This window comes from Arvicola amphibius, chromosome 2, assembly GCF_903992535.2.
Source record: "Arvicola amphibius chromosome 2, mArvAmp1.2, whole genome shotgun sequence".
Classification (NCBI taxonomy): Eukaryota; Metazoa; Chordata; class Mammalia; order Rodentia; family Cricetidae; genus Arvicola; species Arvicola amphibius.
The window spans coordinates 133,522,236-133,548,051 of NC_052048.2; the positions used below are offsets into that span (position 1 = coordinate 133,522,236).

Sequence of the window (25,816 nt, forward strand, 5' to 3'; positions counted from 1 at the left end):
GTCCCTACAGTTCTAGAAATTATTTTTATAGTAGCAAATGTGAAGTAAGTGACTTATTCAGTTTTGAAAAAAGTCTCTGCACTATGTTGGTAAATACTGGGCCTTTGCCTGTGAGGAACCTGTGGAAGAATGAGAGGACACACATAATAAAGTACTAGAGATCAATGTGTTGTCACATATACATGAAACACTGAACACAGACAGGATGCCTCATTTGGGAGTGGTGGGGGTGACGAGAAGCACCTTTCAAAGCCTCCCCAACTCTGGGAGAGCTAGCATAGCGAAGGAGGGGAAGAGCGCTCAGGGAAAGTCACTGGAGGAAGAGAGGAGCACATGGCAAGGCAAAAGTAGTGTGGAGCAGAGGAGTAAGAAGAACAGTGAGGCCTACGGGTAGCAAAGAAGTTAGTGGAATGGACAGAAGCCAAATTCCCAGGGCCTCCTATGTATAGAGAGCTGCTCCAAGAGGAGATATATGTACCCCTAGGGGCACAGAATATTTCTAGAGGCAGAAAAATTGTTAGAACCTTTAGATTGCAATAGAAAACATATGGAAGAAATCAACTCTAATAAACATATAACATGATGGTCCTTCACGAAGTCCAGACAGTTCCAAATTTCTAGGGAAGATCTAGATTACAGAAGTTGACAGTATCATCTTGTTTATTTGGAATCTTCTTAGCTATTTGAAAATGATGCAATTAACTTGTTACAGAATATACAAACCAAACAACCCCATTAAAAAATGGGCTATAGATTCAAATGAGTTCTCAAAAGGAGAAATAAAATGAGGGAAATGCAAATGAAAACAACTTTGAGGTTTCACCTTACCCCAATCAGAATGACTAAGAGTAAAAAAAACAATGGTCAACAAATGCTGGAAGGGGAAGGGAAGCCCTTATGCACTCTTGCTGGGATTTCAAAGTGGGGCAGCCACTATGGAAATCAGTGTGGAAAATTCTCAAAAAAACTAAATAGATCTACCATATGACCCAGCTGTACCACTCCTTGGCATATACCCAAAGGATCCAACATCTTATTCTATAGATATTTGCTCAGCCTACTCATTGCTGCTGTAGTCACAAGAGTTAAAAAGAAATGGAAACAGCCTAAATATCCTTCAACTGATGAAGATGTGCCACAATCCCAACCTTAAAAAATGACAGTAATTCAGGGAATGTTTTTGGGACTGGCATTATGAATACGAATATACAAACATTCCTATTTTCTAAACTGTGCCTGATGAAGACAATTTGTTATCATTATTCTTCTACAAATTTCCCTCACATGTGTTCCTGGGGAGGAGTCTCCTGACAGCTGACCTTATGACGTGCTGCATACAAAGCTGATAACAAATAGACGCTTGTCCATTAAGTTCACCACCATCAACCTGAGAGCGTTCCCATCTGCCCAGGATGCCACTTTCTAAGAACCACTTTGGTCTCACAGCAGGGCCCATATTGGGCAAGACTTCTTGCAGACCCCTGGCTTTAAACGAGATAGCCACTTAAGGTCATGTGACAAGGGTTTCAGAATAAAATACATAATTCCCAATATTTTTACAGTACCCACACAGGAAAAACAATGGAAGAATTTACAAAGGTTAAAGACAAAATAAGAATCCTGCAGTGGGGGTAAAGATTCCTTGAGTAAAGTCTTTAAGATGGCAACACTATTTGTTTCATATAAAAACGTGCACTCTATGGTAATTAAACCATAAGTGCAAATGTGTACAAGTCTGTTAGGGAGACCCGCCTCCTCCAGAAAGAAGGATTTGAGAAAGGACAAGGAAAATATTTAGTTTGCATATATTTTGATAAATACATAGACAATTTGTTTTCACGAGAAAAAGCATGTGCATGTACACACAGATAAGTGCTTTTAAATATTCACATATGAGGGAAAATGTTTATTAAGGTGATGAACTTGGAAACAAAGTGTCTATATTCAACATCCAGCAGCAGAGGCTAATACAAACCATGAAGCAGTCTTTATAATAAAATCCTATTTTAAAAGTTTAAAGAAAAATTTTGTTTCATATTTTATTAATTGGATGTATGACATCAAATGAAGAAAAGAAAAATTAAATTGGTAAAGACAGAGATCTGCATTAGGGGGCCAGGGAGGACACTTACCTCCAAAAGAAGAGGGCCTAGTGACTCCTTTTCTATCACCCCTTGACTGCTGGATGAGATGTCAGACTTCTGCACATCATCGTCAGTTGTTGATTTCTCTGCAACAATAAAACTTTAAAAACTATACATCCAAAGAGAGCTCATTATAATCAGAGCAGTTAAGAAGACAGATTTATACTATTGATACAAGGAAGATTTTTTAAAGCAAATTATAATAATTTAAAGATTCATTAAGTTCATGTATATTACTATATGTGAAAGAAAAGCATTTAAAATTTTAGGGAAAACCGAAGATGGGAATAATGATGTGTCAGGTAATGGCCTAAGGAATGGGAACAGAAGTGACAGGCAGTTCTGGGTCCTGTCTGTAGAAAAAAAGAGGCCGTCCTGTCTGTCTTCCTCTACCCTAATCTGGCCAGCAGGATGCAGACAAGTCGGCCATATTTATTACATGTGATGGAAATAGCCTAGAAATGGCAGCAAAATCCACAGGGGGAGTCTGAATCCTTGACACCTACCTATATTATTCTGTTCAAGACACTGCATTTTGTTCAAGTCATTTCATTTATGCCTTCTACAATCCTCTCAGGATATGTCTTTACATTTTTATATTAATCAACATCTAATATCTCCATAATGATGGTTATAAATATATTTTACTAGTAAATCCAGATGTATTTTATATTTTGCATATTATCTATTTTACTGTATAATTTTATATATTATATTTTGTGTATAGTTTAAAGTTTTCAAAATTTCTATGCCATTTAAGTCATTCCTAAACACCCCTCCTGAGCTTAAAAATTTCTCTGGCCAGGTATGATGGCACACACTTTTGGTACTAGCACTGGGGAGAGAGTGGCAGGTAGACAGACCTCTGTGAGTTTGAAGTCAGCTTGTTCTAAATAGAGTTCCAGGCCAGGCAGAGCTACACAGTGAGACCCTGTCCCAAAACAGAACAAAACAACACCCTCCCCCCAATCTAACAACAGCCACACAACCAAACCCAAACCCAATAATGAAAATCCTTCTCTACTTGGCCAGATATCAGACCCCAGCAGCATTTCTTCTAGAACCCTCTCCATGTGCTCCAATTGCAACTGTTTCTCACGTTTTGCTAGGTGTCTACACAACAATATTGTCTGTGTCTCCTTTCCCTGTCCTTCTGTGTTCAGATTCCAGTTTCCCTGAGTTAAGAGCCTATATCTCTGTTTCTTAGATTACTACTAAGGCTCCAATGGCAGTGTTTGAAAAAGGGATAACAGAAGATCCCTGTTTTCCATTCATAATTCTGTCATGAACACAGAATTACAGGTCTAGAAGTCTTGTTTTCAGTGTTACTTAGAACTCATTCTGAAAGCAATCCATTGTACTTGAGACCTCTCTCTGGTTTTTCTCCTTGGCGTTTTAACGTCACCTAATTGTGCACGGGTATGAGCACTCTACTAACTGTGCTGGGCCCGTATGAGTGTGTGTGTCCCGCCCCAACCTCCCTTCTTCTTCCCCTAGCTTCCCCCCCCTTGTTGAGACAGGGTCCTCCTATATAGCACAGGCCCAGTTAGACTTGGGGTTCTCCTCCTGCCTCAACATCCCAAGTGCTAGGGTTACAGCTGTGCTCCATCCACCATGTCCAGCTACAGGAGTGGTTTCTAGCCCAAACCAAATCCTTCTACTTTCAAGAAAGGGTTTTTAATTTGTTATTTTTAATTTTTTTATCCATCTTGGCATTTAATGTCTTCTATCTAGTCTTAAACTAACCCTAGAAATTTCTTATCTTTTCCTTTTATTTGTTTTACTTGTCAAATTTATTTTCTAAGGGATTACTTAAAATTAACTTATATGGCAGATGTAAAACGTATTGTGGGAAAAAGAAACCAAGAAAGGTGTACTTAAATTTTTTATATAAAGCTGTTGGGAACACTGTCAAATGAGAAGGTATTTGAGAAAAGCCATGGAAGGGGTGAGAGTGGCACACACAGCGGGTGTCTAGGGAGGGAGGAGTGAGCCTGGGCACCTGATGGGTGCTGCCTGCAGTGGCTGGGGCAGGAAGCATGAACAGGCAAAGGAAAGAAACACAGTAATGTGCTGAAGATTTTTCTGAGCATCTGATTTTAACTTCTAAAAGCTCCTGCTGTTCAATGCAATGTCTCCTCTGCCCAAGTGACTGGCATCTTCGTTTTGTTGCTGTCCCCTCACATCTCTGCTTCCCCTGTATTTCCTTTCTTTCTGCTTTTTTTTTTTTTTTTTTTTTTTTTTTTTTTTTTTTTTTTTTTTGGGTAACCGCTGGCTATTCTAAGATGCCTGTGACATCCACAAGGAACTGGAAATAGTGAGGAGCTGAGTTTTCACATGGGTCACCCCTGAATATCTCTTCCCTGGGACTGCATCAGTTTCCTCAGAAGAATCCCATCATCTCTAGCCTCAGATGTAAGAGAGGGCTGGTGTCTGCAGGATTCTAGCACACTTTCTCCTCTTTGCTAAATCAGCTGTCCCTGGACAGCTCTGCAGTTTCTAATCTTTAAGTCATGGAATTTGCGCTGTTTTAAATAGCAGTTGTCTGTAGACTCCTCACATTGCTGTTAATGTGAAGGCTTGGGTTTGTGCTCCTACTCATCACAGATGATTTCCTCAGCACACTCGCTGAAAAGACTAGAGCACTCCGTGAGTAGAAGTATTCTCCCAAAGGGCTTTACCTTTGTTTCTGGTAGGCAACCCAGGAGATTAGTGGTGTAGGGTTCCCAGTAAGTATGGGTGCTATAAATATGAACCTCAAAAAATTTAATGGGTTTTTCCACCCCAGAGGACTATTTCCCCCATTGCAAGCTCAGTCAGAGAGAGGCAAGCTTCCTTAGACAAATCAGAGAGACTTTCATCAAGGAATTACTGTATATTAGCTCTATGCCAGGGCCTCAGGTCCCACCCCATAACTTGTGTCTCCAGCTTCAATGCCCTATAATACAGGACTCCAAAACCTCCCAGGCTAATTACTTCACTAGTATTCAAGTTAATTTAGTGAGCCATTTTATAATACCAAGAAAGGCTGTTTGGCTCAATAAAAAATTTTATCTAAACAAAAATATTTCTCTAATAAAATTATGAAGCAATGAGGGTTCTTAATAATGGAAGAGTTGGATGATACGTCACAATACCATAACAACTAAGAACATGGCCTTTTATTTTTACCTTGCTCCATTCTCTTCATTAGCTGTATCTGATCTACTGTTTTCTTCAAAATCTTGCATTTATCTGGTTTTACACTCAAGCTGTCAATGTCACTGATGTTGGCAGATAGTAATTCAGCTAGTTCTTCTAAATACTTATTTTCTTGCTCCCTGCGCCTCTTCTCAGTACTGTTGCACACACAAAAAAACAATCTGGTTAGCACGCATTTATAACATGTTATTTCCTTCTCTGACCAAAGATATTAATTTTCACACATTTGAAGGAAATCTTGTTTTTACTTAAAATATAAAACCAGATTTAAAAATCAAATTAAAATCAAATCTAAAACTCAGACACTGCAAAATACTCAAGTATACAAAATAACTCTGGCTAAAATATAATAAAGAGAATGATTTATGACAGGTTTTGTCAGTGATGTATAAACCTTTCAAATAACAAATGGCGACCAGATATTAAAGGAACCAGACAGAGAGCAAGTCTACTCCTTATACTTGTGGCTACTGTATGTTTGAAACAGAATGTGAATTTTCAAGTAATTCAGATGAACGAATTGTAATGAGGAACCTGATAAGGTCTTCATTCTTACTCTCAATAGGAACATTAGTTGCTCTTTATGAAAAAAAGAACTGATCCAAAGTACAATCTAAAAAGCAAATACTAGAGAACAATGGTGTATAGCTTTTTTTTTTAGATATAACAGAAAACAAAAGCTACACATAGTTCTTGTCAGCTCTGAACAAAACCAGACATGACCACCTTAAAGCGAACAGAAAGAACAGAGGGTAATGTTAGACAGACAACACTTTAAACAGTCTGCTGAATATATGGAAGAATTACTGTCCATTTTTCTTTTCATTCTTTACCCCTAATTTATTTCACCAAGACAGCAGAAACTTGCTTTCTGTAATGCATTCAAAGATGGTAAAATATTACTCTAAAACTTTCAATTATCCAAATAAAAGAGGAAAGCCCGTTCATGACAAGCTTTGTTTTACAAACAGCAGTTAAAATCATTTGGCTGCACATAAAAGTGGTAGGAAAAAGGTGAGAAGAGAGAGAAGCCAGTTGCTAAAAACCTTACAATAAACAACAGTTAAATACCCTTTACTTTTCTTAAGGATTGGGAAGATTTTAAAAAGAAAAGCACTTATTCTAGCACACAGTGCGCTAGAGGAACACAGTCAGCTAACTTACTACATTTGCTATAAAACAAAGTACTCAAATGGTACATATCCCCAAACATAATCAAATGTAAAACTCTAGCAAACACACATTCTGTCTTTATCTGTTAAATCTTTCATTACTGAGGAATTACTTCCATTTTGCTTAGTAGAAAATCTATCTTAATAACTTAAACAGAACACAGCAAGGCATCTCGACAAACTTCACTCTGAGGCACTGAAGCAAGGCATGAATAAAATGAGGAACATATTTTCATATTCACAAGGATTTATCTGTAACATGATAGTATTTGAGGACATGTGATTTTACCTTAGAGAACCTCACAGATAACAGACACATTTAGTAGATTCAGTATTGAGCAGGAACTGTTTAAACTTAACAGGTTTAAATTTCAATTTAAATTAGGGAGTGAGCAATTTAGACTTACTTGGTGAAACCCCCTCTCTCCTGATACTTCCCATTTGTTGGTTTGTGTTGAGACAAAGTCTTACTATGCAGTCCAGGCTATTCTTGAACTGGTGATCAACCTCCATCTACCTTGAGGTTGCTGGGATTATAGGTATGTACTTCCATGGTCAGTCACCAAACATGTTTTTGCCATTAAGTTTTGAATAATACTGAAATGCCTGAAGCCATTACATAGTAAAAGAAAAGTGTCCCAATACAGAAAGATGGAATAAGAAGCTATATATAGTGAGGAATAACAGATGTCAATAAAATGACAAATTTCAGAGCGGGGAAATAAAAATCACCTTTAAATGAAGCAGTCAGTAACTACATAGAAAAAAAAAGACAGCAGACATGCTCAGAGTTAAAACTGAAGGAATAGAGGACACAGAAACTCTATCTTAAAGGGAAAAGGCTTTCCTTACTACTTTGCAGCAACATCTTCATTTGCTAAATCCCTTTATTACCTTGCATGTGGCAGACACACTAGTTAATGCTATCCTGAGCTAAATTTTCATGATTACAGTTAGACTCACAATCTTATATGGTGCCAGTTTCAGGATTCCTGTGGATACCAAATCTGGGCATTTGCAAACCCTTTATAAAATGGCATATTAGTTGCATACCCTATGGAAATTTTTCGTCATGCTTAAAATCATCTCTGTATTATTTACAATACCTAATGCAATGCAAATGCTGCATAATTAGTTGTCATCCTATATTTAGGCAATAACACCATACAAAAACATCAACACATGTTTGGTTCAGGTGTCATTTTTTTCCAGAATACTTTTAATACTATGGATATGGAAGGACTGACTGCTGTATCTTTCCTTAGTTAATGTACTATCAAACTCAATAAACATTCCTAAATTTATCATATGACAGATAATTATGTGATATTTCCAACGCACCCTGGAGTAAATTATATATAGCTCCCACTTGAAAGGAAGTAAAAAGGAATCAGACCTTTGTTATACTTGGTGACAAAACCACAATACTATAGAAATACACAGAAATGGTATTTCATCCCAGAGAAATAACAGCACAAGTTAGAGGTAGGGAGATCTTATTTTCTAGAAAGCTAACTTGGCTTTATCAACTGTATAAAGGAGTGTGGAAATATGAAATTCAAAACCTACACACAATAGAAGAGTATGGCCAAACCACAGAGGTATATGGATAGGAGGAAGTGTAGGCCAGATCAGCAATGTCACCTGTCTGGTCACTGACTAGCTATCCAATCTCAGACAAGGGACAGCAATTTAACATTTCTGCTTCAATCTCCTTGTCTGACCACTTGGATAATGACATAAATGACCTCCTAGGGTTTGTGAGGATTAAAAACATAAGGCATGAAAATGAATTGCTAAGTTTTTGGCATGTACTATTAGCTCAATAAATGCCATCTAGAATGACTTTAATTAGAATGATTTATTTATTTATTTATTTTTAGAAAATAGGAAACCCAGGCAGAGGCAGGCGGATCTCTGTGAGTTCGAGGCCAGCATGGTCTACAAGAGCTAGGTCCAGGACAGGCTCTAACAAAGCTGCAGAGAAACCCTGTCTTGAAAAACCAAAAAAAAAAAAAAAAAAAAAAAAAAAAAAAAAAAAAAAAAAAAAAAGAATAGGAAACCCAAAGGATTTAAGAATTAGTGGCATGGTCAGATCTGCAAGTTCCTTGAAGATAGAAGACCTGTCTCTCACTTCATTTACATCCTTACAATAGCATACAGATGGCTCTTGCTAAACAGTTAGCATTTAATACACACTGTTGAGTTAAGCTGGAAACGCTAAGGAAAGATAAAGCATAGATAGCCACAATTTAAAACCAGCATTTTAATCTTCATTTTCTCAGAACAAATGAGGGGTTGGAGAGATACAAGCTACCTGAGCACGGGAACCTGTAACAGAGAAGTCACTCTGTCTAGGGCTCTTTAGACAGTCATGTTTGGCTTGGCTGCATGGCTGGCAATACCTTGTGAGGCCTAACAGATGCTCTTTATGATTAATGAGCTCACAGTCTGTTCGGGAAGACAGCATATAATAATAAGACCAAAGGAAGCATTGCAAGGTGGCATTAATACATAAGCAGTTTCAAACTAATAAATTTCTGATTTTCCATATCAAAGATAATGTGTTATTAAAACTGAAGCCCATACATATAAGCCTGAAGGAGTAAGTGCTTTCAAATATCTTTTAAGCAAACATAAAGATAATTATCTCAAAACATTCAAAGAGGAGAAAAAGAATAAATAAAAATTTTGGTATTTGTAATGATGTTATCATGTACAGACACACATACACAAAGGTAATTTACAAATAAATGATTAAAAAAACAGGGATTGTTCAGCACAATAGGCAGAAATGTTACTGATGCCCATACCCATTAAAATTCATAAAAATTAATAACTATCAATTGGAAAACACAATATGAGCATGTTGTGCATGCCTAGAATCCCAGCTCCCCAAGTTGATGTAGGAGGACTGATCCAAGTTCAAGGCTAGTATGGACTACAGAATGAAACCCTGCACAAAACAACAACAACAAAGAAATTATGAAAAAAATACAAATATAACTAACAAAATATTAATATAGGAACATAGTATCAATTTTATATGGTTGTTATACGTAGCTTTTTAAGTCTCTGCTCTTATATACTCAAAATTTCCTCAAACGAGAAAGCAAACATAAAAAACAATAATTTTATTTATTCTTAAGTTTTCCTTTAAAAAAACCCTGAATTTATAGGCAGAAACAAGCAATGCACTAACTTTGACAACACACATCTGGTTCATATCTTGGCATAAACTTTTATCCTCGCATCTGGACACGTGTGCTTGAGTAATTAAGACAACTGTTCTGTGAGGAATGGTCAGTCACTTTTCTTTTTCCAGCCTCTAGCCCTAGCATTTTTTATTATTAATTAAATTTATTCATTTATTTTACATCCTTACAGCATTTTCTCCTCCCCCCTCTCTTTCCATTCCTCCCATTCTGTCTCCCTACTCCAGGAAAAGCAGGCAATCCACAGCTGAAGGGCTGCTGCAGCCTTTCTCTGGAGATCAGTGTCATCAGTTGGGGAGATTCTGCATTCCTTGTCCCTGGGGGAACATCTGGGAATGTTTATAATCTTTATTACAACTAAGACACGACTGGCATTTAGGTATATAAGCAGCAACAGTGCTAAACACCTACAACACACATGAAGGCCTCCACAACAGACGATTTTCTGGTTCAAAATATCAGTAGTGTAGAAACTGAAAACAACTTAATCTAGCTCCTAGAAGCCGAATGGAATAAAATCTACACATTTCTCTTGTCAGCTGAGAAAATTCTTTTACCCTGAGTGGAGGTTTCTTCTTCACCTGGCACTTGTCAGGATTCCCTTAGCATTAATTTCTCAATGTAGTCATATTTTAAAAAAACACAGCAAGTAGTTAATGCCACAAATAGTAATTTTAAAAATAAATATTGTAACAATGTACTTCTTAGCTTCGAAGATAGCAGTTAAAGGTGTTCAATAGACTTATTTATTCATTTGACAGGATTTATTGTCCTTACTAGTTAAAAGCTACATATTACACCGTGACTAGGGATACAATGGCGAATGAGCAGATAACATCTCTTACCATATATGCTACATGGTAAGCCTACAGTCTAGCTAAGACACTAAGAATTCATGCAATGAGTATACACTCTAGCAACAGCCTGTAGTTATGAATCAAAGCCATAAATATGTACAAAACAGATATATAAAAAGGGGAGCCGCATGGTGGTGGTCCACACCTTTAATCCCAGCATTTGAAAGGTAGAGGCTGGTGGACCTCTGTGTTAAAGGCCAGCCTGGTCTACAGAGCAAGTTCCAGGACAACCAGGACTACACAGAGAAACCCTGTCTTGGTGGCAGAGGTGTGTGTGTGTGTGTGTGTGTGTGTGTGTGTGTGTGTGTAACGACAAAACCAAACAATCACGCAATAAAGTGTGGAGGGACTGATCTAGTAGTTGTAGGAGGAAGAGCAGCCTCCCTTTAAGGAAGTAATGATCAACACAGTATCTACAATATACCTATAGGTTAGTTGTGAAAATAAAGAGGATGCAAGTTGAACGGAAGAAGCAGCCTGCGTAGACTGGGAGGGGCACAGAATGCTTCAAGTAAGCAGAAGCAGGCAGCCACTCAAAGTGGAGTAGATGGAACAAAGCTCCAAAGTGTTGGGGGAAGGGCACAAAAGCTCTGCCAGAAACAGAAGTGCACTCTTACCTTGATGCCAGTGTGTCACATGGCGATCCTTTTCTCTTATGTGAGTCTGGGTTTGCAGGGTCGGATGAACTGTCCCCAAGGCCACTCATGTTGACAAACTTCACACCTAAACAATAAGGGTAAAATAAAAAATAAACCTCTCACGAGCTCTCTAACCAAATACTGGCATGGGAAGCCCCCTGTTACTTCTAAACAAAAGAACCACAGCACAGACCTAAACAGTGACTAGGTGATGACAGCACCAGCATCTAACATTACAGGGGACTCCAACCACTTGTTGCTATACTTACTTTTCTAAATCAGTGAATAAAATTAACAGTCCCTATGAAAATGTTATAATCAATCAGGATGAAAATTTTTCCAGGATAATTAAGTAGAAATATGTTTTACCAAGAGAAAAATCACTTCCATGTGTAAATGTAAAAAACAGGACCCTGAAAAATATTTATTATTATTGTTCAGATTCAGAATGATTATTCAGACATTACTTTGCAAAAAAGCTTAAAATTACTTTTCTCACGAAGCTGGAGATTTTATACTCATAGAAAAATGAACAATATGCCTATGATTAAATTTAAGTGATAAGCTCAATTTGGATTTTGAATTCTACTTTCCACGCATGCCTAACCTTGTGTTTACACCATCCAGTGACCAAGATCAAGTGTTTAGTCTACGTTAGGATCTTGGTATGGATGCCAGAGAACACAGAGTCATCCCTTAGCATGTCAGCCAGGTTTTTACACGTGCCAGTTTCTGATCTGTCTGCACCAATCACTGCTCTGCGGAATCCAAGGGAGCGCAGAGCCCCACCCTTGGAGTCATCACTTCCTTTGGACCCCCGACAGCGCCAAACACTACCATTATGTTCTACTCCATCCACCCTCAAAGAGGAGAGCAGACTCATGAGATGGGAAGGGCTGGGGCTTCCTCACGTCTACGGTACTAAACACCACAGCACTGCGTATCCACAGTCAAGCTGGGAACACTTAAAAACTAGTGAAAACTATGGCAACCTCTCACAAAGACTTAATCCTCCCCTGGTTCTAAAACTCACTTTCTCACTCTCTTCTAAAGATCAGACTATTGCCATCTTCTCACTAGATAAACAATCCCTAAAATTTTAATCATGCAGACAAAAGGAAATATTTCTAATTTCTCCATATTAGAAGTATAGTTTTGAAATTATCCAATACTCAAAGTATTCTTTAGTTCTTTAGATAGGATTTTGTTATGATGCAGTCCAGGCTGACCTGAGATTAGCGATAAAACCCAGGTTGGCTTCAAAGTCCCAACCCTTCTACCTTCTGCCTCCAGAATGCTGTGAATACAGGTGTACCCCACCACACCATGTCCTGCCAATTCTTTCTTTCTTTTCTTTTCTTTTTTTTTTTTTTTTTTGAGACAGGGTTTCTCTGCAGCTTTTTTAGAGCCTGGCCTGGAACTAGCTCTTGTAGACCAGACTGGCCTCGAACTCACAGAGATCCGTCTGCCTCTGCCTCCCGAGTGCTGGGATTAAAGGTGTGTGCCACCACCGCCCGGCTGCCAATTCTTTCTTAAGAGATTTCTTGCTGTCTCCTTCTTCAGTCTTAGATATAATGATGATCCTAGCTTGGAACCAAATATTTCAAAGATTCCAGATTAATGTAAGAGGAAGTGTGTCACTGTGGGGGCAGGCTTTGAGGTTTCCTATGCTCAGGATACTGCCCAGTGTCTCAGTCAACTTCCTGTTTACAGTAAGATGAAGGATTCTTAGCTATTCCTCCAGCACCATGTCTGCTTGCATGCCGCCATGCTCCCTGTCACATTGATAATGAACTGAACCTCTGAAACTGTAAGGGAGCCATCCCAATTAAATTTTTTTATAAGAGTTGCTGTGGTCATGGTGTCCCTTCAAACAAATAAAAACTAAGACAACATATAATCTATATAGAAACAAATAATGCAATATATACAATCTGCTTATTCAAAAATGCACTATAGATGTTAATTTTTGATGTAGGTGTGTCTTCTATCTATCTGATGATTTCATTGGATAATTAATAAAGAAACTGCCTGGCCCATCTGATAGACCGGCCCTTAGGTGGGTGGAGTAGACAGAACAGGAAGAAGGAAGTGAGGTAGATGGCTCATCAGATGCCACGCCTCTCCTAAATTAGTCAGACTGCCATGCCTCTCCTGAGAGAGATGCCAGATGCGACAAAGCCAGCCGCCAGGTCAGACATGCTGAATATTTCCTGGTAAGACACCACTTTGTGGTGTTACACAGATTATTCAATATGGGTTAGTCAAGATGTGAGTAATAGGCCAGGCAGTGTTTAAAAGAATACAGTTTGTGTGTTGTTATTTCGGGTGTAAAGCTAACGATGCGGGAGCCGGGTGAGACGAAAAGCAGACCTGCCTGCAGCTCCATCACTACAAATTTTAGTTTCATCTTCAGTAAAACTCTAAATAAAATTCTGAGCTACATGATTATGTCTCTAGCAAAGGTAACTTAAAAAAATTTAAATTTTTAAAATTGACCTGAGTGTAGGAAGCAGCCCAGTTTAAGTGAGCATCTAATGTTCATTGAGCTCTGTGCATATAATAACCTCTCTTTCAGGCCCTGGACACCCAGCTGTGAATGCAATTTGTAAAATCATTATTTTGATAGTTTCTTTTCATTTTGAGGGATGTAAATGATAAATTTTTAAAATAATGTACAACCTTGTGGGTGTGAAGGGGAAGCTCGGGGTGGGGGAAGCATGACAACAAAAAACTGAAGGCAGAACATAACTTTTTCTTTTCTTTTGAGACACAGTAATGAACTGTGGCTGGGACCAGGGTTGGAAGAATAAGCATGAAGTCAGAGGACAACAGAAGGCAAAGCCAGGTGAGGGCTCACACAAGCCGAGAGAAGAGCAATGCCCTTGTTAACATGCTTCTATAGCTGAATCCCTGTTATGTGGATAGCCGCCCCAGCCTCAACATGTCCCAGCTCATTTGCTATCGGAAGCTAAGCAGGGCTGAGCCTGACTAGTACTTAGATGGAGATTATCAGCTAAGAAGATGTTATCATAACTAATAAAACAATAATCTTATTTATTTATTTATTTATTTATTATGGAGATTCAAAGAAACATCAGTAAGGTTAACCCAGTATCACAGAAATAAAGATGCCACTTCATTTTCACACAAGAACAAATAAATATATTTAAATGTATTTATTAAAATAGGCCTAAGACAAGATTCCCAAGTTAAATATTTGCTGAATTATTCTGAAGGAAGGAGGTAACAGACATATAGGTGCCCTATAAAACTAAGAACTAGTATTCAAAGAGTCAGAGGAGAATCTCCAATAATTTGTTGATGGTATTATTCCTGTAGTAACTGTTTTGTATTTATAAAACAACACACAGCGTAATACAAAGCCTCCAATGGGGACAAACTTCAGTGCTACTGTATGTGGACTGACTTATATTTGGTTGTTAGGGAATATAACTAGGGGCAGCTAACAAAGCCAATTTGCATATTATTTTTAGAAGACAACCTGTCCAAGTGAAAAGTTTTTAAGGGTTGCTAAATTATACCTAGTCTCATGCAATTTCTAAAGAGTCATTTCCATAACCAGAAACTACATCTATTTCTGGTTAACTGTGCCCGACTAAACTAAATGGGTGATGGCACAGGATACAGGACCATACATACTCTTAAATTCAATTTTTTTTACAAGAAAAATTTGTTATTTGTCTCTCAGATTGAGCATAGAACTGATAATTTTAAAAACTGGCACCAGTTAGCTAACAAACAACTCCAGGAACGTGCCTTAGTGTGCCCAGCAGACAAAGAGCACAGAAAGAAACACACAAGATGAAGGTGGCACACAAGAGCCAAAGATCCCCAAACCGATCCTCTGTATGAAGAACAATCATGATGGAGCACTCCTACACCGGCTAACTTGAATATAGAAATGTTTCCAGAACTAGAGTCCTCAGACAAACACCTTACATTCTTTACAGCCAATGAAAGATTTCTCATGTGGCAACAAAGAATGGGGACTTTAGAATATTCACTGCCCTTTCATGGCTGAATGATATCCCACTGTTTGGAGATACACTGTTCTGTTTATCCATGTGTCAGTTGGTGAACATTTAAGTCATTTCCTCTGCTGAGTATTTTCAACAACATTTTTATGAATGCTTATGCATAGCTTCTATATATTTGCTTTAATTATCTTGAGTATATACCCGGGAATGAAACTGCTATGCCATAGAGTAACTCTAACTTTCTGGGAAAATGCTAAATTTAAGGTGAAAATATATGAGGATTCCAATTCTATATTCTTGTCAAAAGCATTTTTCTCTGTAAAAGCCCTTATCCAAGTGGGTATAAAATGGCACCTCATTATGGCTTTGATTTATACTACCTTAATTGCTTATAATTCTGAGCATCTTCTCACATACTTCCTGGACTCCTTATATCTTCATTAGCTCATTCAGAGCCTTTACTTAGGTTTTTTTTTTTTTTTTTTTTTTTTTGGTTTTTCGAGACAGGGTTTCTCTGTGGCTTTGGAGCTTGTCCTGGAACTAGCTCTTGTAGACCAGGCTGGTCTTGAACTCACAGAGATCCGCCTGCCTCTGCCTCCCGAGTGCTGGGGTTAAAGTTGTGCGCCACCACCGCCCGGCTTTACTTAGTTTTTTATAATAAATGTTAAGGCATTTATATATTTACTGTGTACATTTAAGTCATGATGTTTCCTGACACAAATATATAGTGAACTAGTATTATTATGAAGCAAATTAATTCCCATAATCTCACAGAGACATTATTTTTGCTGTTGCAAGAGCAGTTATCATCCAGTCCTAAGTACAATGTGCTGCTGTTAACTGTACTGCCTGTTATAGATCTTTAGACTTGTTTGCTCAATTGATAGTCTCACTGTTTATTCTAAACACACTGCTTATTTGTCAACACTTCCACTTAGGAATAAATATTAGAACTTACTTTACAATAACCAAGAAGCTTCCCAGACCAAGAACATACTTCCATAAAAAAATAATGCTCAATCAGTAATTGTTTTCCCTCCACACTTTTATAGTGACAAAGTTCTTAAAATCTTCCCTACCTGGGAGACTTCCTTGTTCATAATGAATCCTCAAAGCAGATATAGTCAAATCAAGTGCTCCAGAGGGCAGCTTCTGAGGGAACGGAGTAGTATAATGCTGTCCAGAGATGGCTCTAGTCGATTTGCTCTCACCTCATTTAAGGGCAATTACACGAACAACTAAAATAAGTGAGAAGAAAAAAGCAAATGGGAGGTTAGACTGCCATTTTATTCTTTAAGAAATAATAAAGGTCAGCAATATGAGAGAAATGCAAATTTTCAAGTCAAATGGAAAAATATTTCCATAACACAATGGAAGAAGATCTGAATTTACAGGCAAAGACCTTCCTGGTGATGTTATTTCAGACAGCTTGCCACTAATGGAACGCATAATTACATTCTGCTCAACTTCGGAGAGATCCATCGAGAAGGCTTTCAAAAATCATTTCTGGCAGCATTTATATGCTCATCCTTTTCATTACCTATAAATTATAATTTTTCACAATTTCAGCTATTTCATTATTTTAACTTATATAATGTTCTTCCTATTTTTAAAGTATTTTAACATTTTACTTTCAAAATTTTTGTTGGAAAAGTTTGCATGCTTTCATATTTAAAGTTAGTTGAGTTCTGGTTCCAACAATAATAGATCCTCTTGTACTATACTAATCTGCTCACAGATAAGAATTATAAACTGTGGACAAAATAGAAAAGTAACTGTTTGAAGACATTGGAAAGTGATCAAAGCAGACTCAAATTGTAGATCTGACTGTTTTTCAAAGAAGGGAGCCACACTGGGTGGAACACATGCTTGGAAGGCTTTCTCTGTAGGGAGCTTTTTCAAGACTCCGTTGAAGTGCTGGGAGGCTGAACCTATAGATGAGAAATCACATCTAATAGGCTTTAGGCAGTAGTGGATGCAGATCCAAGCTAACAGAAAACTTGAAATTGGTTGACACAATTATCTACACTCCAAATTCTTAAACTGAAGCTAGCAACTCCATCTGGCTCATCTAACTTAATGTGGGAACCACAGAAATTCTGGCAACAGTAAAAGGTTGCTGTACATTCAAAGACCAAAAATTAATTTGAAATTAAACACATGACGTGTCTGAAATGTTTCTGGCACTGCTCATTCATGTTGCATCTCATGACATCTCTGTAGCTTTGGTTCTAAACACACAATATGCACACTTTGCACTACATGTGCCTGCACACCACAAATGCTAACTTAAGTGATGCCTGAAATGCTTCAGATTACAGATCACCACATGCTATGAATCATGGAGTTGGACTGAATATACAAACCTTTCTGCTCTTAGAGAATATAATTGCTTAATTATGAAAAATGAAGATAGTATTTTCTGTTAGTCTTCAGCATTTAAGTCTCAAATTAGTGTTAGTTTTGGTAGTAGCATTAGAAAAAATTGATTTGAAAATGGCTGTTTAAGTGGTTGGCTTGAAATTTTTAAGACATATTTTTATTTTATTCCCTCCCACCCTCCTCCGGTGTGTGTGTACCGACTGAGGTCAGAAGATAGTGCCTGATCCCCAGTTATAGACATTTGTGAATCACTTGTGAGCCACTTGCTGTTTGGGGAGGGCAGCAAATGCTCTGGACTATTGACGACTCTTTTGAGCTCCTTCAATTATATTTTTTAAAATATAATTAAATAAATTTGGCTTGGGATTGGGTTAGAATTTCTATTAATTTCTGAAATGGTCCTAAATGTGCTTTTGCCATTTTGTACTACATATTTATGTGGAGCAGCTTTCTCAGCACTGACAACTAAAAAAAAAAAAAAAATCAAAATATTGATTAATTTTGAAAACCGCCAAAGATGTAGTATCAAACATTCAACCAGGATTTCATTCTCTATTTAATCTTTTCTTAAAGATTTATTTGTTTTATGTGTGTGTTTTGCCTGCATGTACATATGTGCAATATGTAGTGCCTGTGGAAGTTAGAAGAGGGTTGGATCACCTGGAACTGGAGTTACAGACGGTTATAAGCTGCCATATGGGTGCTGGGAATTGAACCCAGTTCTCTGCTCTTTGTTTTTAACTACTAAGCCATTTCTCCAGCCTAATTTTTAGTTCCTTATGTAAAAATAAACATATATATTTCATTAGTGAATAAAACTGCTTTGGTCTTTAGTAACTGGATGTCATTTATTTTACATAAAATTGTCTTAGAAAAATAATAGTTTTAGAAAAATTTTAATTTATTATCAGCAAATGTTTGATTTGTTTATCTATTTATTACCTAAGATCATGCAAAAACATCTCAGAGAAAAAGGAGTGCACAGTGGAAATAGTTAGGAAACCAGGACTAGAGACCCATAAGAAAGAAGCTCAATGGCAAAGAGTAAAGGAGGGCTGGCCATCAAACGCTACATTTAAGTAGCTTTTAGGCCATCATGGGCTCTTTTTTTGCTTTCACTTTCAGAGTAACACAATAAGTTTTGAATGTATTTTTATTTTATGTCAATGGATATTTTGCTTGCATGTATGTGCATCACTTGTATGAAATGCCCACCAAGGCCAGGAGAGGGCATTAGATCCCCAAGGACTGTACTACAGATAGCTGTTAGCTGCCATGTGGGTGCTGGGATTTGAACTTGGGTCCTCTGGAAGATTAGCCAGTCCTCTTGATCACTTAACTACCTCTCCATTTCCCAGAGTAATGAAATTCTTATACTGAGTGCCCTGAAGAATCACCAGTACAGATTTAACAGGTTCTTAGCAATTTTCACATAAAACTGGATTTTCTCAGGTTTAATATGATAGTTATTAGTATTTAGGCTGCTTCTTACCTTAAAATTTTTGTTGACAGTTGCTCCTATTTTCCTCTTTCTCTAATTTATGACTTTAAAAACTCTTTACTGATTTTATTTTTGTTTGTGTTGTCTTAACTGTGATTTGGAGAGGGACTTTAATACTCAATGCCTGCTCAAACTATCATGTCTACCTGGATTAAGTATTGAATGCTATTTCTAACTTTATTATTTTTAGTATTAGTTATTTTATTTTGTAACATTTAAAACCCTATTTCGTATGTTCTTAAACATCTTAGCTCTGCAATTTCAAAATTCACCATTCTGACATTCTTTTTAAAACAAACAATAAGTGAAATTATTGGTTAAATGAAAACTTTAATAAACGGCTATGAAATACCGCAGGTCTGGGCAATAATTTAACCAGAAAGGGATACAGGTTGAAACAATGCCTCTGTACATACAGCAAGCACTACGAACTGTGACTTTTAGAGAAAGCAGTAAAAAAAAAAAATGATTCTTTTCCATTAGCAGCAGCTGATTTATGAGATGGTTATCAAAAGTAACTGCTGCCTAATTTTTTTTCTGTAAGGAATTAAAAGAAATTCCAACCCCTAAGAACAGTGGAGTCTCTAATCCAGGTATATTAATCGCTGAGTACTGCAGAAGTCATGTTACTAATAACTTCTAAACTACGATGTCTTTTACATTATTTTAATAAGTTAGTGTGGATTCAAGGTTAACTTTGTTATAAGATGATTTGTATCTTCCTTAGGATACTTTTTGATGTGGGTTTTTCTACTCTAGCTTGAGTAGAAATGTCTCCCTCAGGCTTGTGTATTATAATTGGTCCCCACTGGGGAAGGTTACGAACCATAGGCAGGTGGAAGTATGGCCCTGTGGAGGGCTTTGAGGGTATAGCCTGATCCCTTTTCTTGTTTTTTCTTTCTGCTCCCTCTGTGTTGAATACAATGAGATCAGCCAGCTTCCTGTTCCTGCTGCCACATTGTCCCTACCAGTTACCACACCTCTCTAGCTATGGGGGACTCTGTTACCATACACCAAGATAAACCCTTTCTCCTCAAAAGCAGCTCTCATCATAGTATTTTTTCCACAGCAACAGACAACTAACAACACAGGGCAGAAACCAATAAAGTAAAAACTCCCAGTGAGTTCAAACTAATAGCTTAGATGGACAATGCTGTTATCCAGTAGTGAACTGTCACAAACAAACCATTAACACTTTGTGGCAATTGTAACATTTTCCATAAGTGTAACATTTTTCATAATTGTAACATGATCCCATAGTATTCTTATTAATTTTATACCAAATAAATTTTAAGAAAGAAGATACATGAAAAATAGTGTAAAAATTTTTTCTTGGAAGAGACTGTAAACTTCTTCATGAGAAATGACGTTGCCAACTTTTCTATTAATAATGACACAAGTGTTGGGTTCCCTAAATTTAAGTTGAAAATGATATAAATAAAAATGGAAATAAACCCATCAATATTAAAATTTACAATTCAGAAGTAAGTAAAGTTTGATTTTGCTATAGGATATATTCACTTGCCTTATTGGTACCTCTGTAGAGAAGAAACTTGGTAAAAATGAATATTTTAAAACTAAAGTTCTTTTTAAAATGAAATGGTAACATTTTCTTATTCTTTTTATTTTTTATTTATTTTAAATGCTTAATTTTATGATTACAAAATTTATTTATGGAAATCTTACCATCTCTTTCCAGAAAAATGATTTATGGCTTCATACAAATTGTCAAGTATCTTTTAAAAATTTGTGTAAACCTATAAGACTTTTAGAAAAATACAATTTATTACATTTGAACTTATGCAAACTGTTGTTTTGTGGCCAAAGAAAAATCTCTAAGGGAATCTTGCTGAAAACTTGGTCTAAGCATGCTCAGTAAGTGGTGCAACCTCTACAGTGAGCCAGTCTCTGCACATGAGAAATAAGAAAAGTGAAGAACGTTCATCCCAGCAATTTTTATAATGGTAAAATGGCAACAGCCCAAATGTCCACTGGCAGTTTAAAAAAAATTAGTCAATTTGGACTATTTTACAATAAAACCTCACAACAGTGATATAAAGGAACAGGATCTCAACTATTAACATCTGCCTATGGGCACCCAAACTCCTTTCTTATGACTGAGGGAGTATTAGAAATAAATGGGCTTGGTCTCTACGACATGGACGGGCTCTGTGTGAGCCTTGTCAGTTTGGTTGCTCACCTTCCTGGACCTGGGGGGAGTTGGGAGGACCTTGGACTCAACATAGTGTAGAGAACCCTGATGGCTGTTTGGCCTCAAGAGGGAGGGAGTGGGGGTGTGGGTGGAGGGGAGGGGAGGGAAGGGGGAGGAGGAGGGGAGGAGATGGCAATTTTTAATAAAAAATAAATAAACTGGAAAAAAAAAGAAAGGATTAAATCCTGGAACATAAAAAAAAAGAAATATGAATAAAAGTATGGATTCATAGTAGTCCAACTACTATGCATTTCCCGGCCTCATACTTTTAGTCTTGGATAACACTTGTTCTTTGCTAAGAAGTGTTAGGTGAGGAAACACAATATTTTTAAATGACTTCAAACAGTTTTCGTAGACCTTTAACTAAGTTTAACCCTCCGATAAATAATGTAAACCATCGTATTTCCAACAAGACCAGTGTGTGTGTGTGTGTGTGCGTGTGCGTGTGTGTGTGTGTCCCCGTGTTCGTGCTCTATGTCATTTATGTGTCTGGTCTATGCAAATGAGTGTAGGGCTGTGTGCACAGGGGAGGCCAGAGTAGGATGTCAGGCACTTCCTACCTTATTGCCTTGAGGCAGATCTCTTACTGAACCAGAAGCTCACTATTTTTCCTAATTTAGTCAGTGAGTTCTTAGGATCCACTATCTCTCTTCTCCCAGTGCTAGGAGTCACAGATACTAGCAGCGAGGCCAGTTGGCTTCTTTTCCTTTCCTTTTCTTTTCTTATTCTCTTTCCTTTCCCCTTCCCTTTCCTTCTTTCATTCCCTTCTCTTTCCCCTTCCCTTTCCTGTTTCCTTTCTTTCAGCAGGGGTCCAAGAGACTGAAACTCACCCACTAAGCTGTCTCCCCACCCCTCCCATAGTTTTCACCTGACCTGTACATTACTTTAACTGTCCACATATTTCCCCTTTCAGAAGACTTACATGCCTTTATATTTTGTTTTTCATTTTCGTTCTGCTTCAAGGGAGATACTGATGTCTATATCTAAGTTTTAAAAAGTGTATACAAAGAAGTCAACCTAGAGTACTTTTTTAAAAATTTATTTTTCCATTCAAAAATTTCCACCTCCTCCCCTCCTCCCATTCCCCTCCTGCTCCCCCACCCCCCTTCCTCCCTCCCCCTCCAGTCTTAAGAGAGGGCAGGGTATCCTGCCCTGTGGGAAGTCCAAGGCCCTCCCCTCTCCATCCAGGCCTAGGAAGGTGTGCATCCAAACAGACTAGGATTCCAAAAGGCCAGTACATGCAGTAGAGACAAATCCCAGCGCCATTTTCATTGGCTTCTCAGTCAGCCCCCATTGTCAGCCACATTTAAAAGTCCAGTTTGATCACATGCTCGTTCAGTCCCAGTCCAGCTGGATTGGTGAGCTCCCATTAGATCAGGCACACTGTCTCAGTTGGGTGGACCAACCCCTCGCGGTCCTGACTTCCTTGCTCATAGAACCTTCCTCCGGTGATGGATGAAGATAGAGACAGAGACCCACATCAGAGTCTCCTAGAGTACTTTTTTTTATCTTGAATTTCTTTTCTCATCTTCTCTTTAATAAGACAAATTATAAATTTACAGTCAAAACTGTGTATTCAACAGTCTGCATATCAACTACTAAGGCAAAAAGATTGACTTATTCATCCACTATAACATTTATGCAGGAACAAAATACAGAAACCCACAGACTAGTAAATTCCAGCATTATTAGTCTAGATATAAAATAAGCACATTTATCCTTAGAGATTATTCCCAAAAGGCCATCCCTACTACTTTTACAGTCCAATTTAAGGCCCGCATCTGCATCCCTCTCCCTTAACTGTTTCATATTTATTTATTGTGTTTATGTGTCTACAACTATGCATGCATACCACAGCTCACATCTAGAGAGTCTCTCCCTCTACCATGTGAATCCAGGGATCAGACTCAAGTTGTCAGGCTTGGAGGCATGCACCTTTACCCACAAAGCCATCTTGTCGTCCTCTCAAGTTTGTTCATTACTATTGTTTGAACTTTGCTCAAAACTAACTTTTCATTAAATCCTTCCATTCTACTCTTCTGATCTTCTTCCCTTCCTCCCTCCCTCTCTCCACAGAATCATTATACCTCTGTAACTGCTGCAACCTAAATTGTGCACAATATTACGCTTGAATTATCTTCCACTCTCACACTACATACATTTAAACAAACTATTTAGTTTGTCCAAAAAGAAATCCTAAATGCACACACATACAATTTGATATCCCACTTCTGCTCATTCTCTTCCATGTATTTCTCAAAGCATCCTTCACGCTATACACTTGGTCCTCCCCAGTCCTTCTTCCTCACCATGAGGCCTTTATTCTAATATATCCTCTGCTGTGAATGTGCCCTCAGACTTTTTTTTTTAATTTGCCACATTTTAAATTTACATATTTGCTGTATGACTGTATTTACTGCTGTTTCCTCCACTAAACCGTACGCTCCCACAAGGTTATCTTAAATCTAAGAACACAGAGAGAAAGGGAAACTAAGGAAGTTACTGAAACTCAGGAGAGTCTCTACACCTTAGAAAAAGCCCACTTCTGAAGTTTTATTGTACAGGGCAATCTCCCTTCCCTTCCTCCTCCTCTCCACTCCTTTCCTTTTCTGGCAGGGTAAGAGAAACACCTGGGTGTTAAGAGTCCATATTCAATTAGCTGAACACTAAACCTAACACCAAAATTGCAAGGATTTAGTTACTGGCTAAAGAACAGCTTTGCCAAATTAGGAAGCAGCTGTCAAGAATCACCCAAATCAAGCTATTCTCATTTTCTACTGCCCTATTACAGGGCTAGTCCTGGTGGTGCACACCTTTAATCCCAGCACTGGGGAGGCAAAGGCAGGTGGATCTCTATGACTATGAGGTCACCTTGGTATACATAGTAAGTTATAGGCTACAAAAGACTACATAAAACCCAGTCTCAAACAAAACACCCCAAGCATTATTCAGGTATGTTAATTATCAATACAGGTTTGACATTTGTTAGAAGAAATTTTATTAAATGCTCAAAGAAAACAAAGATTAAATCATCTTAGTTAATAGTTAAAATCAGCATATATTTATTAGATGTGTTTATATTGTTGATTTTTTTATTTATGCAGTTTATATCTATTCTACCATATTGTTAATTAACAAAGACAGTCTTACATGCAAAGCTCTTCTTTGTACTTTTAAAGGTAGCAAAGAATACTCATTAAAGTTAAGCATAAAATTATTTGTATGTAGGTATTTCTATTTCATTTTTCATACAACTAAATTACAGATTATCTGTTGACATAGAGGCATGATCACTGTATATACATAGAGGCTTTAGTAATTAACTCCATTCTTTATGGAATTAAAAGTTCCAGTCATGTAACAAGGTGTGTCAACATATGGTCACACTTAACCGTCTGTTCTACACAATAACATGCACAGTCCTTGGGGGTGGGAGGAGGAATGCTAAGCATAGGCTTTAAGAAAATGTGTGGTGAGAGCTGGAGAGAGGGCTCAGAGGTTAAGAGCACTGCCTGCTCTTCCAAAGGTCCTGAGTTCAATTCCCAGCAACCACATGGTGGCTCACAACCATCTATAATGGGGTCTGGTGCCCATTTCTGGCCTGCAGGCATACACACAGACAGAATATTGTATACATAATAAATAAATAAATAAAACAAGGAAAAAGTGTGGTAAACATTAGTGAGGTATTTTTAAAACAAGTTATATATTTAATTTACTAAGTATACTTCATTTTTTGGTAACAGTAGTTCAATCATAAAATACTATGTAAGAACTTAGTATGTGGCAGGCACTGTACCAAATTCTGGGAAATATAGCATGAACAAGAGAGGCAGTGTCCTTTAACTTTAGATAGGGTGACTAATAAGTTTTTAAGAATAGGCGACATCTTAGCTGAGACCACACATAAAAATTCATTTTTTTCTCTTCTGTATTGGGAATCAGACCCACGTCCTCACACACATTGGGCAAATGCTGTATTGATCCTATACAAAATACTTAACTCCAAAATTATTTCAGTGATCCTAATCTTCCTCCAATCTTGAACTTATTACTTATTTATTGCTTACATTTGGACATCAGGCAATATTCAAAGTGTAACGTGCCATGGGGACTGGGGATGTAGTTCAGTTAGTGAGTGTCTGCTTAACATACAGGAAGCTCTGAGCTCTGTCCTCAGCACTGCAGAAACTGGGTGTGGTGGCACGTGCTTGTAACTCTAACATTTGAAAGGTAGAGAGGCAGCTTCCTCAGATGTTCATGGTCAGCTTCAGCTACTTGATGAATCTGAGGCTAGCCTAAGCTACAAGTAACCCTGTCTCAAAAATTTAGAATGAATGAATGAATGAATGAATGAATGAATAAATAAATAAATAAATGAGTGAATTAATAAAGGTTTAGTGGGCCCGACAAAATTCTCATCTCTATTGCTCAAAGTCATTACTATATCCTTACTATTTCCCTGTATCTCTGTTCTTGAACTTCCTGCCTCC

The 25,816-nt window shown here is 37.6% G+C and overlaps 1 protein-coding gene across 9 annotated transcripts in view; it reads right to left on the reverse strand.

The window, feature by feature from the left end:
* Ncoa1 (nuclear receptor coactivator 1) overlaps positions 1 to 25,816 on the reverse strand; it is a 236,686-nt gene that overhangs the window by 84,849 nt on the left and 126,021 nt on the right. For 6 of the 9 annotated variants that reach the window (XM_038318462.2, XM_038318460.1, XM_038318457.2 and 3 more), the window contains exons 3-6: positions 16,308 to 16,466; positions 11,207 to 11,312; positions 5,316 to 5,482; positions 2,133 to 2,230 (exon numbers count right to left, since the gene is read on the reverse strand). In XM_038318462.2, the coding sequence (XP_038174390.1) occupies positions 2,133 to 2,230; positions 5,316 to 5,482; positions 11,207 to 11,295 (354 nt within the window). In that variant the 5' untranslated portion in view covers positions 11,296 to 11,312; positions 16,308 to 16,466. The remainder of the gene's footprint in view (positions 1 to 2,132; positions 2,231 to 5,315; positions 5,483 to 11,206; positions 11,313 to 16,307; positions 16,467 to 25,816) is intronic. The other 3 variants (XM_038318466.1, XM_038318465.1, XM_038318461.2) reach the window with 2 other exon arrangements.